We start from the raw sequence: 19728 nt of genomic DNA, 5'->3' as shown, positions 1-19728 counted from the left end.
GCGCCCATGCACGTGCCTCACATTCACTCTGAACCTCTGTACCAGAGCCAGACCACCTCTGTGAGTGCCAGCAACCAGCACGTTTCATTGCTTTGAACTATGGCCAGCACTGGTGCTACCACCCACCCTGTTTTGTGTGGCAGTTGAGCAAGTAGAGCTCGGGGAAAAGATCTGAGTTCAGTGCCCTCCTTAGACCAAAGGAGTTCAAATCCACACCTCTCACAAGAGTTCTCAACCACTGCAACCTACAGAGCATCATCAGCTTCCTCCAATGGCTTTAGACCTCGTGGTAGTAGAGGGTATCTGTCGGACATGGGCAGCGGCAGAGCACGTGGGAGCAGCTTCTCTGTCACACAAAGAATAGAGCAGTCTACGTGGAGGAGAGTCCTGATCCTTGCTCCCAGGATTATATCTGCATTTACGCAGTTACTGTTGGATGTGAAATTTATAGCAAAGTGCAAGGCAAGAGTCTCATGTATAGTAATAGTAAATCGCATGGTAAGTCAAAGGCCAGGGACTGGAATAAAATCACGCTGTCGGCTGAGCTTGACACTGTGAATTGAGTACATTCCCTGCTGGCAGCCTTTGCCCTCAACATGGGTCATTTTTTAAAGGGTGTTATCTGAAGAAAAGCCGGAAATGCTGAAGCAAGACTTCATCACTTCTGTGCAGCTTCTTTTTCTTACATTTGTTCGTGCATGTGAGCAGTCTGGTTTTCTTTCCTAGATTGCTTGTGGTGTACAAAAACAATCTTGCAGGAACAACCCCGTATTAAATAGAAAAGAAGTAGCATTAATGTTTCCTGGAAATATTACTGCTTACGCTGTGAAAGATTGAAACTGGAGATGTAGCTGTGAGTTAAAAGTTTTAAGATAAATTAAACGTAGTCTTTTAAAAATACAGATTCTTTCAATAAAGGGCATTACAACTGAATTATCTCTACTTTTCCAGCTGTTTCTAATGGCTTTGCTGGAAGTTCTTATGCAGTCAGGCCCCCTCTCTTCCCTTGGGGTCTCTAAATAAAGCTATCTACAGGGACAGCATGCTACTTATTCCTCTAACAGCTGCACTGGAGTGGTGAACTTATATTATTTTGTGTTTTCGTCTCTTTGCTGTGTAACAGGATGCTTTTGAAGGCACGGAAGCTCAGCAAATTGAAATGCTTTACACTCTGAGGACAAGCTGTCTCTGTCAGCGCTGTTTCATTTACAGCGCTGATTCACTGGGTGACTATATGCAAACCTAGCATCAAGAATGATTTTTATATCTATATATACACACACATAGATATATATTAAGAGGTCATGTTTATGGAGTCAGAAGATAGGTAGTTCTGTGGTTTCTATATTTTGGCAGCTATGAAAGAGTGGTGAAGTTGCAAATAAGAAAGACTTACACAAAAAGACTAAATTAGCTTAAAAGATTTACTAAACTCAGATGCATCCTGAGTTTTAGGAATCCAGTTCTGCTCAGCTGTCAGTGTTCCTGTCACAGGTATTACTGACACTTCTTCCTTTTTTCTATGTTGTAACCTTACCATTTAGATAGCACATGGACAATCAAATGCACGCAGGAAAGTTTGAGCTTTATTCTTATAGAAGGAAAAATATTACATGCTCAAGTGCAAGCAAAATTTGACTTTTGAGGCCAGAAGACCATGCCACAAGGTATCCAACCATCTCTAATGGCTATAAATAGCAGACTGGGATGCTATACTCCAGGCATGCATGTATGGTTATTGTGTGGACCTGTGTAAGAAATGTATATACTGGCTCCATATACATACGTACGTATGTGATGCGGTTGCATACTGTCCTGGCAGACCAAGTATACCTAAGCTGTTCTACCTTGCCCAGCCAATTGCAGTGCTGTGGTAGGACGGTGTTAGCTCCCTAAGCAGTGGTCCTCCAACCCATGGGGCAGATGTGCACACACGTCTGACGTACCGTCACTGCCTTTTCTGCCTCTGCCTGGGTTGTGCCAGCTGGCACTGCCTGCACTCCTCGTCATGGGCAGCACAGCATGCAGTCGTGGGGTTGCAGGCTCCCCTCTCCCCTCCATGTCAGCTAGAGCTAGGTGACTGTAGTGGTGCTGTCAGGGCAGCAAGGAGGCTAAAAGGCAGTGCAGAAAGCATGATGCTGTTTGCAGCACTCTCTTAGCTCAGTGCCGTTGCCCACTGAGCAATAAAGTGCAGGGACAGCACTTGATACTGCACTATTTCACTCCAGTGTCTTGCAGGCAAGAAGCAATCCTGGAAAACGTTGCAGTACTTTGTTGGCCGTCACTGTGTTGTTCTTCCCGTTGCACAGAGCGGTGCACAGCTCTGCTCCTAGGGAGTGGGTGTGCTGCTGCTTGTAGCCTGCTGCAAGGTGGGCTGGGGCCAGAGTGACGGGCCTCTCAGTGTTGGATGCCACTACGCGTGGCATGAGCGTTTCCGTCAGAGCATAGTGCCAAGTTGTCTTGCCTGCCAGCACTGTGACACTGAGTGGCTGCAGCATGGAAATATATGTATGAATGAATTTCAACTGAGATACCGCTTAAGCTGATGATTCAATATGTGGTATCCTTTGTGGGAAATGGTGGGTAAAGACAATCCTCTTAGTCAGGGGAGTCTCAGATCAGGGCAAAACAAGTGTTATAGCCAGTTCAGACAAAAGAAATGGTTTTTGAGAAATGGCAGCCTCTTTCATGGTTAATGCTGCTTAGGTGTGAGCTTTCGCAATCACATTGTCACAGTGACAAACCTAGTCAACTGGGGTACAAGCCGTGCACATCACCATCAGTTCTGCAAAGGATTTAAGAAAGACTGCGCAGCTGAAGGTTTATCCACCCCAGTGGGGGATGATGGTATCTGCAGATGCATCATGGAAAATATAGCAAAAATGGGGTTCATGGTAAGTCTGCAGCTGCTGGCTGGGGGTGTCTGTGCGTGAGATGGCGCCCAGAAATTCTCAGGTGAGAGATGCTCGCCCCGACCAGCTGTTTAAAGGATGTTGGAAAGTTATTTCCATTCCCTCAGATTAAAGTCATCGTACAATATTGTGGCTTTGCAGTGTAAGGCCCAGATATGGTTTTGGACATCTGCCATTTGAGTGACAGACTGAAAAAGATCCTAACTTTAGGGTGGGTATTTTTCCAGGTGATAAGACTTTCTTAGTAGCTCTACCTACTACTGTTTGTAGCAAAATGAAAGCGGTTTTCCCTGTACATGCCAGGGCTTGGGAAATAAAAGCTGTGATCCATAGAAAGTCAGAAATCAGGTAGATGGCTTAACACCCCAGAAGCACTTGAGAGCCACGCGTGATTATTGGATTGATTTAAGGCTATTAGAACTGCTTTACTGTCCTTCTGTGTGCCACGAGAACCTGCATATGTGTGTACATACGCAGACACATATACCCTATTAGCCTATACACATTTATATGTACATATGCATGTATGTGTACATCGTCTCAGAAACCAAAATGGAAGCGGCTTTTCCCCCAGCGCGTAGTGTTTCCATATGGTTTAAAGCAAGCGAAATCTACAGTTACAGTTGTGTGCTGCTGCAGGAGCCGTGTGAGCAGCCTGATTCTTGTATTGACGGCTGTAAGAAAGCAATCAGGTTGTCACAACAAATGTTCCTAGCCGTGTCCTAAAAGGGCTTCTTTAGTGTGAGGGGTTTGTGTCCAAATGGTTTTTCTCTGCTCTTGTTTAAGTGCCACTTCTGAAGAAATGTTGCAAATCCAGAACAAATCACGTGCTTGACATCAGGGATGTTGGAAAATTCACGCAACTGCTAAAATTCACACAGGATGGGCAAAGGGATGATGCCTGTTGTTCATTGTGATTTTTAAAACAGCCTTTGACTTATGATTTCCACTGTGTTTTTACTCGTCCCTTTTCTTTTCCAGGGGTTAAAACCAATTTTAGCTCTTCAAGCAACACAGGCTGTACCTCAGTGCCTGAAGCCCGTGTGTCGGCTGCTGGAAGCAAAAGGTCTTTTTCTCACAAGTAAGCAAAGCAATTTTTCCTGAAGAGTGAGAGAGTTGCTAGTGCAGAGAGAGACTACTATGTAAGGCCTTGCAGCTAATACATAAAATACCACTAGTGTGAGTTTTGAAACAATTTGGCTAACACTATGCTCTTGGGCAGCACTTACACTGATGAGAACTGTAATATGAGAAAGGGGAAAAAAAAGCTATATTTTTTGAGACCAAAACATGTCAGTAGGCCAGATCAGCCGACAGGTATTTTTTTGTTGTTTGTTCATAACAAGTATGGGAGATACCCTCAGGTAAGACAGAAAAGACTTCAGCTGGAGTGGAGGAGGAGACAACTGGGTATATGTTGCTTAACAGCAGTACCTCTAAGAAGTTAACCTTAACCTTTTGGTCTTATCACTGTTTTCTCTTTGTAATAAACTGTCAGCTTGGCATGTCCCTTTCCAGGTCATGACCTTATTTTTTGTAGGAAGAAGTAGACAATATTGCCTTTGATGCTTTTGTATTCAACACCCTTGCCCAACCTTTCTGTGACTAAAACTATACGCAAATAAAAAAAAAAATATATAGATCAGTTATCTATCTAAACAAATCTTTCAAGAAAGATTTCTGTAAGATTTCTCCCTATCATTTGTGAAGTGCAAATCCAGAGAGCTTGTGAATGCAAGGGTGAGGACATTTGGGTGGAGCAGCGCACATTGTGCTCCACCCACAAAATCCCTGCTGGTTACATTTGTTGGAGTAGGTGCAAAGAGTTCAGATTGACAGGACGGGTTTCCTGCCCTTTGTGGAAGTGCTGGCAGGTAGGCCAGGCCGGGACTGGCAGTGGGATACCTCTATGCTTAAGTCACACAGATGTCTCTGAGGTCGGAGTGTGCCCCAGTGCACAGAGATCGGCAGAATGATGCTTAATGAGCAGTTTCCTATCTGTGTCATGAGACTGTTAGAAAAATAAACATTACCTAAGCACTCTCTAGATTAAATCTAACCAGTAAAGGTACTGGACAGGGGTGTGTGTGTGTGTGTGTGTGTGTGAAAAATACTAAGTATAATATGAAGCCCTAAAATCACCTTACTTGCAGTAAGATTCTGTATCATTGCATGTATTTCTGTGCATTTAAATGTAACTTTAAATTAGAGCATCCTGACCCACTTAATTAGACAGAAGGCCTCTGTAATAATGCTCCTTCAATTGCATTGCTGCGTTACGCACAGTCTATGTGAATTCTGCCTCACCCAAGAGTTGATGCTGTACTGTACGAAGTGGAAGGAGAGGTCTCCTTTGCGATATGTTCTCTTTTAACTGTTTGACTCAACTTCCTCTGAAAAATCTCAGTGTTGTCACAAACCACAGTCCAGCACTTCATTGTAAAATAATTATAAAATCACCCAAACCACAGCAGTGTGATGAAGGTTTGCAGCAGCCACCTTCCTTATAAACTGTTCCATTTTCAGAGGAGGGACGAAACCAAGTTAGGGAATCTTGAGGAGAGTTCTTGCTTCATAGTGCTGTGGTATTTAAATTTTTATGTTCAAGCCTCTTTGGTTGGCTGGATTTGCCTTCTTCTTTTCTGAAACCAGCCCGTTCATTACAGTTTAGAAGAACCAATTCCATGAGAGGATGTAGGTAGCAGTGTAGCAGTGCAGGAAGACAAACCAAGTGAGCAAGCGAGGAACCCACCTTGGGAAGCTGTGCTCAGAGCACCTCAGTCCTTTGGCAGTTGCCAGCAGCACAGATACCAGTTGCTTTCAAGCCCACAGTCGACAGTCAGGTTATTTAATAAAGAGTGGGAAAAGAAAGGTAGATACGTATGAGGGAAACTGGAAGGAAGGAAGGAAGGAAGGAAGGAAGGAAGGAAGGAAGGAAGAAAAAAATCTGTGGTTTTCTTTGTCTATTTTAATACTATTTCAGCCTGCTCACAGTAGGGTTTGAACTATATCTAAGCAAATGAATGGTCAGGCATTGGAACAGGCTGCCCAGGGAGGTGGTAGAGTCGCCATTCCTGGAGGTACTTAAAAGATGTGTAGATGTGGCACCTCAGGGCATGGTTTAGGAGACTTGGTGATGTTGGGTTGACAGTTGGACTTGATGATCCTAGGGGTCTTTTCCAACCTTAATGATTCTATGGTTCTCTTCTATGATTCTATGAATAGTTGACAGTGGCAGCTGAAGCACCCTCTATGCCAAAGAGAGAAAGGAACAGTGGCTCAAACAAATCTGTTTTCATCACACACTGTGATCCCTCAGGCTGCTTGCCAAGGAGCATGAAAGCAGTCTTAGAGCAAACCTCCACGAGCAGGCATCTCTCTGCAGGTCTGGCCAGGGAAGGCTGAAGCGTGGTTCTTTTGGCACTAGCCCAGGCTGCAGTCCTCTCATTACTTAATGGAGTCAGAGGTTCAGGGAATGTGGATGATCTGGTGGAGTCAGTGGGAACCGTGCTAGCCACAGAGAAACGTGAAAATGGCCACCGTTTCCCTAGATCACATAATTCAGACTGAGAGCCCCACAGTCAGTGAAAGAGTGTGCAGTGGCTGATGACTTCAGGACTTTCTTCCCGGCCACTCACAGTTATCTACCTGTTTTAGTGTGTAGACAACTTTGTGCGTGAAATAAGACACATAATGAGTTGTGTGATAAAGATAATCCAGTATGCTTTAACCATGTTGGTTCTCCTCCAGTTGTGGCCTTCATGGTCAGAATAATGGATCCTTATCCAACAAGTCCAGACCCAGCCCACCTGCTTCCCGTGAAAAGGTCCCTTTGTCAACACTGAGCAAAAACCAGCTGAGTCCTGCGAACACCCGTCAGAATTATGGGGCTTCTTTAGCCAGCAGAAGCAACTCAGGCTCAAACAAAGGAAGTGACAGCAGCCAAGTGACGAGGCAAGTCTTTATTTCAGCATCCTGGTGTTCAGCACACTGACTTACCTTCTCTGCACGCAAATGCGGCATCAGCTGGTTGTCTGGCTTGCCAAAGGGGTCGTGTTGCTCCTCAGCATGGGTGTGACTCTTCATATTGGTGGCTCGACAATCAACAGTGTGCTCTATCCCATGTAAAAGTTTGACTGTTTCAGTACTGTAAAATTCAAGGTTACTTTTAGTCAAAGCGCTTTGTAGCTGGTTTTCACTCCAAGGCAGGCTCCTTTCCGTGGTTTTATGCTGTCAGTTCTCATGTGGCTTTCCTGGTTCTTTCACAGAAAGGTCCTTTCAACTTTGGAGAGAGTTGGGTGGGGTTGTATAGAAAATATTGTATGCTCGGGTGAAAATTCACCCTGCCCGGCCTTAGGTACCTCTGCGTGCAGTTTCCTCTACAGGGAAGAAAACTAATACCTGCGGGAGCGTGCAACACGTATTGCAGAGAAGAAATTGTTGTTTCTCTCCCTCCCTTTCTCTCTCTTTCCTCCCACCCCAGGCAACTCAACAGCCAAGCATGTCAGATACACACCTAAAGCTAGACAGGATTAATGTAGGTTTCAGGGTGCTCAGCTTCTTAACTCACATGTGGAGCTGAACTCAGTCTGTACGCTTCCTTACCTGGCTGTGTCTGCAGCTGGGTGCCCTTGCCAATGGCCCAGCTGCCTGCTCTTGGGCACCGTTTTGGGTGAGGAGATGGCTAGGTGTTTTAAAGTTAAATGTCTCATTTGAGGTAATGGCACTGAAAACAAGTATGATAAATAGTAAATTTTGTACTATAGCCACAAATCAGCCATTTTCTCAAGTACTTTGGTTTGCCAGAGGGAGTCACTTGTGTGGACACTGAGGAGCCCAAAATGAGTCAAGCGCCATATCAGTCTATGGGATGTGTTCCTTTTTGCCAGGACTGAAGAACTGTAGGAGTGATGTTATGTGATGGTGTGATGGTTTTTTTCTTTTCAGGCGATCAGGGAAATCTATTTCTTGTGGTCACAATTGCAGCACTAAGCCAGAAAATCCGGAGCGGTATTTGACTCCTCTGCAGCAGAAAGAAGTTACAATACGGCATTTGAAAAAAAAGCTGAAGGAATCCGAGTGCAAAGTTACAGAAAGGTATATTTCACTTCAGAAATAAGACTGGACAAGATTTATTCAGGAGCATTAAGGGATGGGAGTCCTGATCATTTGTACTCTTTTCTTGACCATGTAAAGTTTTCATTAAGAGATTTGAAATATGATCGGGCTGATTAGGTTGTTTTCAGGTATTTAAGGTTTCATTGTGTGCTCAGTGAATATGTACCGTGCACTTTTGTTACAAATATGGCTGTCTCTTTTTCCCTTTTTTTGAACTTTCCCGATAGAAGACTTTCAAAGGATAGTTCTTCACCAGCCTACTTTAGCACTGAGACCTTTTATACATAAAAAAAGTTCCACCTCACTCAGAAAATACGACCAAAAATGTCCCCCTTTTCCCCTAATGAAAGAAAAGCTCTGACACAAGCTAGTGTGCCCGCTTGTGGTTTTGTTGCTTAGATATGGACTTTTTTGCAATAGCACTTTGTATGGATGCTAAGCGAAGAAGCAACAATGTACATTACACAGCAACAGATGTTCTCTCTTTTACTAAAGCTGTGCTCTGAGAACTGGCTTTCCAGCACACACAACCCAAGCGGGCACAACGGGTTGTTTGAATGGAGCCCCAAGGTAGAGTCCCAGGGACCCCTTGGTCCTGCTTTGGGTGGCCCAACATCTGTACCTGTGAGGGCTGGATCTCACGCAGGGGGCCCTTCTCCCCACTTGCTTGCAAGTGAAGGCAGAAGCCTCTGGATCCATGCTGGGCTGGGGGGGTGCAAAGCAAGCCGGGTGCAAAGCAAGCCAGGTGCCTGCAGCCCTGAGCCATCCTGCTGTCTGAGGCCACTGTTGGCTCTGGCTATACGTGACGAGCTGCTGGCAGGCACAGGGGACACATCCAGGCAGCTGTTTGTCATTTCCTCCAGGGTGAGGCAGTAGATGAGATGTTAAGCGCTGTACTGGTTGGACCTAACCCAGAGGCCACCACTTTCACCTCAAAGTGTCCAGGATCACAGCATAGCCCACAAGGCTGCTGGCTGTGTGGCAAGGTTGGTGACTCCAGCTAGGAATCAGCCAGTGTGTCTTGGCAGCCAGCTGACATCTCTGCCAGTTCTCCCAGAGGTGGCAGCAAATGATGCATGGAGGAATTTGCTTCTTCCTTGGAGCATCTTTGCAGCATAGCCACCCCAGTGAGGTGGAGCCTCACGTTGACTCTTTAACTAGGCAGTCACCAGAAGTGTTACGATATTTTTATTTTGCTCCAGGGAAAGAGAAATCGAAAAGCTCAAAGCTCAGGTGGAACGTATGAAGGAAGACTGGATCGAAGACGAGTGTAATCATGTGGAGATGGAGCTGAGCCTCTTGGAAGCAAGGAGGGAAATTAAAGAACTCAAGCAAGTTATTGAGAGCATGAAGAACAGCTTGGCTGAGAAAGACAAAAAATTTCAGAAATACTTCCTAGAAATAAGCATTGAAAACAAGAAACTGGAATCTTTGGTGTCGAGCATGGAGATGGCCCTGAACAGCTCTGTGAGAGATGAGCAGCGCCCGGAGTACACGTGTGACTCTGAGGGGAAGCCGTTGTGTACTACGATGCCAGACAGCCCCACCACAGAGGACCAAGCTCTGGAGGAGCTGGCAGATAGTGGGCTGTTTCTTCATGAGGACACAGCTAACGGGACTGATTTATTTGAAGAGAGTTTGACCACCACAACCCCTGAGTCGAGTGAGCCAGCTCCCTCCAATTCTACTGTGAATCAAGAGATGCTTGAAAATGTTCTGGATGAAAAACTAACTTTTTCCTGGGAGGAGGAGGAGAAAGTCAGAAACATGATGGTGGAGCAGACCATCCACACTGATGTGGTGCCATATAGCCTAGAAGGGGAGCAGTTCATTCAAAACATGTTCAGAGCTCAGAGCTCAAGATGCCTGTCCTCTAAGCCCGCCTTCTTCACTGAAGGAATTGGGTCAATTTCTCTTGAAAGCCTCAGTGATTCTGGTATCGTAGCGGACTTAACTCCAGGTGAGCCAAACTCGACCATCCTTTTGTCTCCTGTGACACCTCCATGCAGGAAGGTGGAGCACGGAGTTAATGAAAACCATTTTGTGGAAGAACTTGATTTTACAGAACCTCATGATGATGAAGTCTTTGGGTACGTCAATACTGTTTCTCAGACAGGAATAAAGAAGAGATACTGGAGCAGCAGACTCGCCAGCGATCTGGCTGTAGCAGCCCCTGTTGTACCAACTATCATGCGGCCTTTCAGTACTCATGGAGCAGGAACAGATCTCATTTACAGTACTAGACCATTGTTTTGCAGTTCTGTCCTAGTCCACCGTTTTGCTCTTGACTATTTGATTTGCCCTATAAATCGGTTTGAAAACATGTTACTTGTTTCAGAATGGAAAAGGTAAAGCCTTTCTACAGGATGTTTGTAACTGGTGTTTTTTGAGAGTACTGCTGCCTACAGAAATAGTCCTCCTGCTCCCAGTCACCATGTTCCCCACCCCCCCACCCCACCGCGCTGGTGTCTTTCTGGTGCCAACATATCTGCACAGTGAACATGACCAGGGAGATCAAGGAGAATACAGTGAGTTCTCTTTCATGTTTGGTTGCTGAATGTTAATTTGTTGTTTGTTAAGCTCAATGAGTTTCCCTGGCTGCTTCACTGGGCAAATATACCAGCACTTTGCACTGGCTCAAGAGTAGCGTGAGACGTGCACGGGAGCAAACGGCCAGAGAAAGGTGGGCTATTTCTTTAGGCAGCACTAACCTAAAACTTTTGTGAAATTACAGTGTTGAGTGACACGGAGGCTTGTTCCCGCTAAGGATGTCACACATGTATTCCAGAGAGCATGCTAGTGTTATCCATTCGTTGTCCAAAGAGTCAGTTCAATTTAGAGGTAAACCCCCTATTCCCCAGGCAGTTTCCAGCACATTGTTTGTTCCTGTCTTGTGTAGTGTTCTTCTCAGTTGTACAATTGCTTGAGTGTTTCACTGGTCTTGTGTGTTTACAGGGACTGTAACCAAAAAGGTACTTTGTTGAGAGTCTTGAAACGTGTTAGAAAGATAAGTATAGGTGTAGGTACAATTTGAGTGTTAATGTTGTTTTAAAGTTTTAATGTGTTGGAATGTTGTAGTCATATGAGCCCTTTGAAATGTATTGTGCTTTAGCTTATTGTTTATTTAATTCTTTCATTGTAAATTACCTTTATAATCACAAGTTCAATGAAGCCTGTTAGAAATGGTAAATGTGTGAGTGTTTTATTGTAGCAAAGCCATATAAAATAGCCGGTCTCAGCTGAGCTATTGGGCACAGGCAGAGCTGGCAGAGGCACTGTATCAGGGCATAAGGAACCATCAGGACCCAAAGAAGAGAATTCTGCTGAGAAAAACTTCATTACAGCTCCAAGCATAAGCACTCAGGCAGAGAAAAAGGCTCCAGTTGGTCGGTGGACACACATGCCACCTGCATGACTGCACCCATGCTGAGTTAACAAATGCAAGTGCCTAATCTTTAATTCAATGCAATCTTCCAGAAGCTTGTAACTGCTCATTTCTGTGCTGCCAGGAGAGTGTCAGTCTTCCCGGCATTTAACAGAAGTCCAGAATACCTTGTTTAATTAATCTGAGAGCCATGCAGTCTCAGTGTGCCCGCTGAGATGCCACTGTGACCATCAAACCAGAAATTCTTCCTGTCCAAAACTTGAAATCCGTGCATAGTTCAGAGGAGGGCAATGCTAACCAACAGGCGACATAGCGGTGTTTGCCTGCCTCCACCCAACCAACCTTTCAACAACACCTCTGGCCGGTTAAACCTCACTGGCTTCCAGCAAAGCAAGTGTAATATTTCTCTGTGCAACCCAGAGCAGAAGAAGCCTAGTGAAGCCAGACAACGCCATGCACTGCCCTGCCGCTTTGGGGAAGAATGGAGTTATTAGCCACAAGGAAGGAGGAATAGTTGGCCAGCATGTGGGGAGCATTTGCAACACTCAAGAGGGTGACGTGCACCAATGCTTACAGAGGCAATTCAGAGACGTTTTGCATCCTTGTAATGCCTGGGTTCTGAATTACTTGTGTTTGCAACAGATTCCCTAGTGTTCATTAAGCATTTCACTAAGGAAGAGGAATCAAACAGGCATGTTGATGTAACACAGGCTCCAAGAGTTCACAAAGATGAGAACACGAGAGCGCCTTGCTTCCTCTGCCAGCAACTTCCTCTTCCACGCTCACCTACCTTGTTGGGTTCCTGCAGGCCACTTGACTTGCCTTATGACACTACTGCAATACATAGTTGCTGCAAAGTCACTTTCAAAAGCTTTTCTTTTAAGTACCTGGGCACAAGGGCCAAAATTAATAGGTTGGCGGGTGGAGGGGATGGGACTGGAACACATGACACAACATGCCTTATTGCTACTTCAAAGCATGTCTGTTCAAGGCTGAGAGCTTGCAATATTTTATATGTGATTTTACCATCTTTATCACAATTTTGGGTTTCTCTTTAACAGCCACTATTGTTTAAGTGATCTTTGCTTTGAGTGGTGGTGAAATAGAGCATAGTTTAGAGGACTAGTTTAGATCTTCAGTTCTAGGAGAGAGATTCACCTGTGACTACGTGGGTGTCTTTTGCAGCAAGCAGGCAACAAAGCAGTATGAACCTACACTTACATTTAAAATGTCAATAGGCTGAACTCATTTCAAACCATGTTTTGGACGTGGTCCATGTTTAAGACACAAGGCGCTAACACCAGAATAACGTCAAAATTGCTTCTTGCCCTTAAAAATCTTCTGTCCGCTCAACTCTCGTAAGTTATTTAACTATGCTCAGCAAGAGAGTTCCCGTCACATTCCTGATAGAAGTCCGTGCTCTGATCTCTACCTGAAATACAGCTCGCTTCCAAGCTGCCACCTTTCCTCCTCCATCCTGCAAACATGTAGACAGCTCAAGGTACCCTTTGTAAGAAGAGGCCTGAAGTACCACGATAAATGCTCCAGTCCCAGACTTTGTGGGACTGGCCTTTGCTCCCCGATCCACAGAGGCTATCCCAGTTGTTGTGACAAATGTACCATCTTGATTTTTCCCCATCTACTATTTGGCTTTACTCTTAGTCATGATTCACCTGGATCCTGCTGCTGCTGTATGGAGCAGCTAGGGGAGGACCATTAGCCTCCAAAGAGTTCAATAAAACCTCCTCCTTTTTCTGAGTTGAGAAATTGTTCATACCATACTGAGGCAAGAATTGAAGTCTTGCCTCAAAGTGTGCAGGTGGGGAGGACAAGCAGGGCATAGGTTAAGGGTCAGGTAGCAGGTGGCTGCTTGAATTCATGCTTACAGGGTAGCACAGGAACCAAGGCGGCTCCTTCCCTGGTTGAAGCAACACCTATTGATAATCCCATTATGCATTTCTCTTTCTAATCCAGGCTCAAAGAAGCCTTTCTTTAATATTCAGCTGAAGAGGTACCCAACATGCCTCTCAGCTGCTGAAAACACCGAGGCACAGGCACTGCCCACCGCCTCACCAGAGATTCACCTGCATGCTTACTTAGGTCCACCCACTCACAAGGCTCTTCTTCACTTCTGATCCCTTCCTCATTTTGCCTTCTTTCCCCCCCCAAATCAACTACCTCACCTAAATCCCAACCGCTAGAAATGCGCTAAAATTGAACCACTGTTTTATTTATGTCCTACATGAGCAGAACAGGGGAGCATTTTCCTCCAAAACCCTTCAGACAAATGAACATGGGGCATTGCAAACACAAGCAACTATAGCGCAGGAAAACATATGAAACCAATGCATGCTGTTTTGACATACAGACTACTAGCTACGAGAGCACTGTACCCTTTCTGGCATTATGTCAGGACTTGGTAGAGTAGATGGGAGCAATTCCTAGAGCAGTTGTGCTCAAGTACAGGCAGGGAAATGGAGGGAAGAACAGCAAAACAGTGTGAGTACGCAGCAGGAGAGGGCAAAGCAACGCAGGAGGGCTGATGTGCAGGAGGTGGCAGCACCTAATCATTTTTAAAACGGCTGAAGGCTCAAAAAACACGAGCATTCTCATGACGCAGTCAGGGGCTTTGTTTCTAACTTCTTAACTAGCCAATGTTTTGTTATTTTTAATAAATAACATCTAGTTGCACCTATTTTACATTGTCTCAAAAATAGCAATAGTAAGCACTAAACTAATTTTTTTAGAAAGATGCGGTGTCGCTTCCAACCTAAACTAGGCAACAGGTATTAGGTTTCCCTGCCCTGTGTCAGCAATAGGGAAAGAATTACGACATGTGCCTCCTTGCTTCATCGGTGTGGTTAAAAGGACAGACGCGGATTGCTATTAAAGCTTATTCACAGACTTTCTTCTTATGTCCAATCCACCATCAGATACTTTAGAGGTGTGTACTAGGAGCAGATTTGCTTGCCATACTGCTGTTCAGTCTGGACAGACTGTAGTCATCGATTCTACTCCAGCCAGAACACTTGCGCAGAAGATACACACAAAAGTGCATATTGTTGCTTTCTAAAAGGTATTTTAAAATTTCACATTTCTCAATGACTTCTTTAATGTCTAAAAATTGCTGTCAAATCAGTTGGTCTGTGCAAGGTTTTAAGCAGCATGACAAGCATACTAAATATTTTTTAAAACTTTTCTCCATGACAAAGGCCATTCAGAGTAAGTCTTACTGTCTTTACTTTCTCAAGTACTTCTCTTTTAAGCAGAACTTGTGTCTTACAACTTAGTTAAAAATTCTATTTTTCGAGGCAGAGGTGATCTAGTCCCCCCGCCCCTTCCCATTCTGTTACAACTTCACAGGACCCTGGATACACAGGGAACCCGCCTCAGGCACAGGATTTGCTGTCCTCACTCATCTGCCACAAGACAGCCCATGAATTCAGGGATAATAGCATCCGCACAGCAGAAGATGCAGGAGGTATTCACTGAAGTTCTGAGCTGCACCTAATAACCACATGGACCCTCCTCCTCCCACACACCTTGCCCTCCAGCAGACATTAACTTTTCTTCTTCATTAAACTACTGTTGTCTTCTACTGCCTATTTACCTTGCACGCTTTTCTGACAGGAATCCCACTGTAAATACATACAGTAAGTGTACAAAAATGGAACCTGAGAAGTGCTGTTAACTGAACTGAGAATTTTCACACTTAGATGTATTCACAGGAGGACACCTTTTTTTCAGTTGTACTACCTATGCAACAAGTATACAGCGTGAGACTTTTTTTTCCCCTTAATGTAGGAACTAGAAGAATTTCTGCTAGAAATACAAATTTACCAATACAAGTAAGCAATTGAATTGCTCCCCTACGTTCACAACATTAGCCTTCGTAAGAAAGGAGCAGCACGCACCACTGCTGTGTAGCGATGCCCCTGCTGTTAACCACTGTAGTGTTGTAAAGGGGCATGGTAGCACAGGGGCTGCAAGTGACAAAGTGACAAGAAATCCACTTTTGTGTTCAGCTGTAACTTGTGCTCTACCAGAGCGTACTCTACCAGGAGTACGTTGAGAGTCGTGGGTCACCTTTAACAAGTAATTTTCTTCTGCACGCGTCAATATTATCTCCCATGGAAAAATGTGAAACATTTATAAATACCTTTATGGAAAGGCAAAAGCAGACATTCTCGATCAGGCAGGAAGCAAAGGGTTCTTTAAAACTGTTTAATTACATGTTTCGGGTAAGCATAGACAATACAGGAGATTTACCACACTCTTAGGTATTTCCATTCTTTTCTCTAGGCTTGAACTATTCATTAAGGATGTCTTTCAGTCAACATCCTTGCTCAATCACTTTTGCTGCAAAGAAGGGTGCTGGAATAGGACTATTGCAGGAAACTTCATTCCATCAAGGCATGATTTTCTGTGGGCTTTTTTTCTCCTTTAATAACCACCTACTAGTCGTTGAAGATATTCGGAGAGAACCCTGCCTTCCAAGATGCCCTGAAGAATGTACTGAAACCAAACGGTTGGAGTCCTAGAAATGCTGCAGCCCTAGAAATACTTCAATCAATACCAATATGTATGTTGTAGAGCTGAAATTCTCTTTTTCATTGGCACTGTGCCACTGATGCCTGGCTTGTGTCCGGACACTTCTACATCAGTTTTGTTTTCTTCTTCTTTCATTAGCCTTTGGGCTTCTTCCCCCATTTTCTTTTGTTGCTGCGCTGCTTCTCTTTTTTTTTTTCCCTTTCTGCTTCCTGTTGTTGTCTGCAATTAAAGAAAATGTGAACTGCTAAAGAACACGAGTCCAATTTTCAGCATACTTTAAGTTCCTGTCAGAAATGGGTTATAATTAATAATTTGCCCAAATATTTTACAATCTAAAAGCCACTCAGTTCTCAAGGATTCAGTGTGTCAGGGAGAACGTAGGACAGTTGTAAGGCCCAGAGCTATTTAGACAAATCTAATGCTTCAAGTAACAATACTAGCTGTCTTTTTCAAAATCAGACCAAAACAATTTGACTTGCCTAGGACATTGGCTTGTGTCCCTCCTTCCCCTCAGCAGAGGCATCAGAAGCTATCCTCTTTGTAATGCAAGTACTACAAACATTTTCTTCATGATCAGATGAGGTGACAACTTCTAATGTTCCTTTTCATGTATTCAGCATCTGTGTTGTATTCTATTGCTCAGTACAGATAGAAACAATAGCCTTTAAGGAAAAAAAAAAAATTAAAAAATTAAAAATTATCACTGCTATAAAACCCCAGACATCACTACCTTCTAGCTCAGAGAATCTGTCGACAGAAATAGGTTTCTAATTTCAACAAATACATGGCTGACTAGAGCAAAGGAAAAAAGTAACCCCCAAATCCACTTGTTTTATTCCCCACTTCAGCTAGAACACATCACTGAGTGGCGCCGGGGCAACAACTGGATCCATACTCCAAGTGGCACGTTGCAGCTCTCTCCTCGATTGCATAAGTAGTAACAGAATGATGTTAGGAGGTTGCTCTGGCTTTGCGTTCAGTTTATTAGATTAGAAAAATCTGTCAAGCTGCTTGCAAGAGGGCTTAAAAATAAAAATGAAGCTTCATTAGTTTGAAAAGGTGAAATTTAACACAGATTCGGTACGAATAAAGATGTGCTTATTAAAAGAGAATCAAGAATTCTCATTGACAAGGCCGTAAGGAGTTAACTTTCAACATGCCTAAACTACCCGTGCGCATCCACATAAGTGTGTAAAATGCAGAGAATTAAAAGCTGTCATCATTGGATGCAGCCGTGTCTGGTAGATGCCAACTATGGACAAACTGGGCACACAAAACTTAGAAGTATTTGAGGTACAAAGGCTTCATGTTATCTTTGGACTGGGCAGGACAGGAGAGGGACTGCACTTATTCAGTACCTTCACGGTTTCCCTTCATTGATTATTAATGGCCAGAAGTTTCCCTATGCTCTGTTAAGCTGCTCTGCTGTCTGTCATGGAAGAATGAAATTAGTAATTTGCATCAGGATCTACCTCCCAAGTTAACGGAATTCCCAACGGTGTTTTTGAGGTGATGACCCACTGTTGTACATTCCACCAGAAGGCCAGATAGGTGACAGTGCTGTCAGTCTAGCATATGCAGAGTAATAATGTTTGCCACTTTACAGTAGCAGATTTTTGTATGTTCCCTGCACCTCTGAACTGATGCAGAAAGGAAGACGGTATATGCGCACTAGCCTGCATGTAAAGGCAGCGGTATTCCAAAAAGCCACATGAGGCGTTAAGCAGTGCTGCTATTCATTTGCAATTCTGAAGCGAGGACAGTCACAGCAGATCATGTTTCTGCCCCACCCTATAAACTGCACAACACACAACTCCTCTGCACAGAGAGGTGGTTTCCATGCACTCCGCTGGCTGAGTAATTTTATTGGACTCCAGTAGCATCCAAATGAGAGGAGACCTTCACATTACCTCAGACAGAGGAACTGAAGTCACTGAAAAATAAATACAAGCAATAAATACAACCACAAAGTGATTACCTTTTCACTGCTCTTTTACTTGGTCATTATTCCAAACATTGATCTCTATTCCAAACTTCCTATGCGTATTCAACATAAAGCTACGACCTTTCAGGCTCAGAAAAGGTTTCGTTTCTCAATAAAGAGGCACCTATGATGAACTTCAGCGACATGTGACTCATTCTTTCTGGGTTCCAAAGCAAGAATTTGAGCGGAGTTTGGATGGAATGATGCAAGCTGTTTAAACCAGGGAAGTATTCATTCCTGATGTCAGCCTTGCTTTGCATTCCTAACACAATTTATGCCCGGAAAAACCCAACTCATTGGTTAACAGAACACTAATTATAATCACTGTTAGCACACTCTTAGCAGACCTTCTTATTCCAGCCTGTTTTTACTTACTGTAGACCTACTGAATAACTGTAAGAAGAACGACTTCATACTATTCTTTTACTTCAACACGATTATAAATGTACTGTTGCTGTACGCTTCTATGGGAGAACTTATCTTGGGCCGCATATCTCCGGGACACAGGGCTCTACCCACCCTGGGGACAGTGATGCACAGACATCAATATGATGGATACAAAATGTCCGTTTATTTAGCTGCGTCACACGCTTATATAGCTCTTCAGCTTCCTGTTCCTGCCACTCCTATGGGGAGGAGTCTACCTTTCCGTCACAGCCCGTGATCTTCCGGTCGCCGATCCCTGTCTATTCCCCTACATCTCCCCCTCCCCATGCTGCTAAAAGTTCTACAAAGCTACTTGCGTAAGCGGATACATATTGCGGTCAGGTCTATATTCATGTAACTCTTGCAGGCGCTCTTTGATTTGTCTTATAACACAGCATAACAATGGCAGCCCACAAGTAACCATGGTTACTACACACAACAAGATCCCCCCAATTATTACTATCCAGTCCCAGTTCATATCTCTCTTTTGCCGCCCTTTCCCAGTGTCGCTCTCGTTGCAATATTGCTTGCGATCTTGTCAAGGAGCTCATTTCTTTTCCCAATGGTACGGCTAGCATGAGGATCCATGTCTGCAGACCCTGCAAAGAGACAACTCAGAAAGGGATTATTCATTGTACATCCTTGCACAGTTCTGCTTTCACACACTTTGCAGGCACCCATTCTATGCGCCCTTCATTCTCAACCGCGGCGTAGCCCCTCCCCAGGCATCTCAGTTTCCATCCTCTCTCCCATTGCTCACTGCCTGGGAACCTTACTCGTACCTGCGGATAGCGCTCGCCTGCTTGAGCTTTGCCAAAGTGCTTCTCCACTGCTGTAACTTGTTCCTGCCCGCGTATAAAATGATTAAGCGAATATGATGCACGCATTAAAATAGTTTGCTGAGCTGCTATGGGTATAGCTCCCTTAATCCCCTCCCCCTCCCCAAGCTGTATTATTTTTGCTTTCAAGGTGCGATGAGCGCATTCAACTATTGCCTGCCCCGTGCTATTGTAAGCAATGCCGTGTTTTAATACAATATTCCAAGCTTTACACCATTCTTCGGTACTTCAAGCCCAAAAGCGTGGTCCATTGTCTGTTTTTATCTCGGTGGGCTTTCCAAGCCACGCCATTACCATGGTCCAACGCGCAGTCAACTGCGTTGCGGTCTGCTTCCGATGCTGAGTAGCCATGATGACTCCACTATATGTATCAATTGTAATCGCCAGGTGCCGTCCGGGGGCCAACTGTGGACATTCAGTAAAGTCAGTCTGCCAGATAGCATTTGCTTCCAGTCCTCGAGGGTTGACTCCTGCCTCCCACAATGGCGAGTGCTGACAGTAAGGACAGGTGGC

At 44.4% G+C, this 19728-nt stretch overlaps 1 protein-coding gene across 1 annotated transcript in view; it reads left to right on the top strand.

The window, feature by feature from the left end:
* LOC142055648 (syntabulin-like) overlaps positions 1 to 19728 on the top strand; it is a 76125-nt gene that overhangs the window by 51264 nt on the left and 5133 nt on the right. The window contains 6 exon segments of the mRNA XM_075089764.1: positions 3894 to 3993; positions 6663 to 6866; positions 7860 to 8009; positions 9233 to 9881; positions 9883 to 9940; positions 9943 to 10233. Of these exon segments, the coding sequence (XP_074945865.1) occupies positions 3894 to 3993; positions 6663 to 6866; positions 7860 to 8009; positions 9233 to 9881; positions 9883 to 9940; positions 9943 to 10233 (1452 nt within the window).

Source organism: Phalacrocorax aristotelis, chromosome 3 (assembly GCF_949628215.1).
Source record: "Phalacrocorax aristotelis chromosome 3, bGulAri2.1, whole genome shotgun sequence".
Taxonomy (NCBI): domain Eukaryota; kingdom Metazoa; phylum Chordata; class Aves; order Suliformes; family Phalacrocoracidae; genus Phalacrocorax; species Phalacrocorax aristotelis.
The sequence above is the reverse complement of the archived record's forward strand: the minus strand, read 5'-3'. Positions and strand labels throughout refer to the sequence as shown.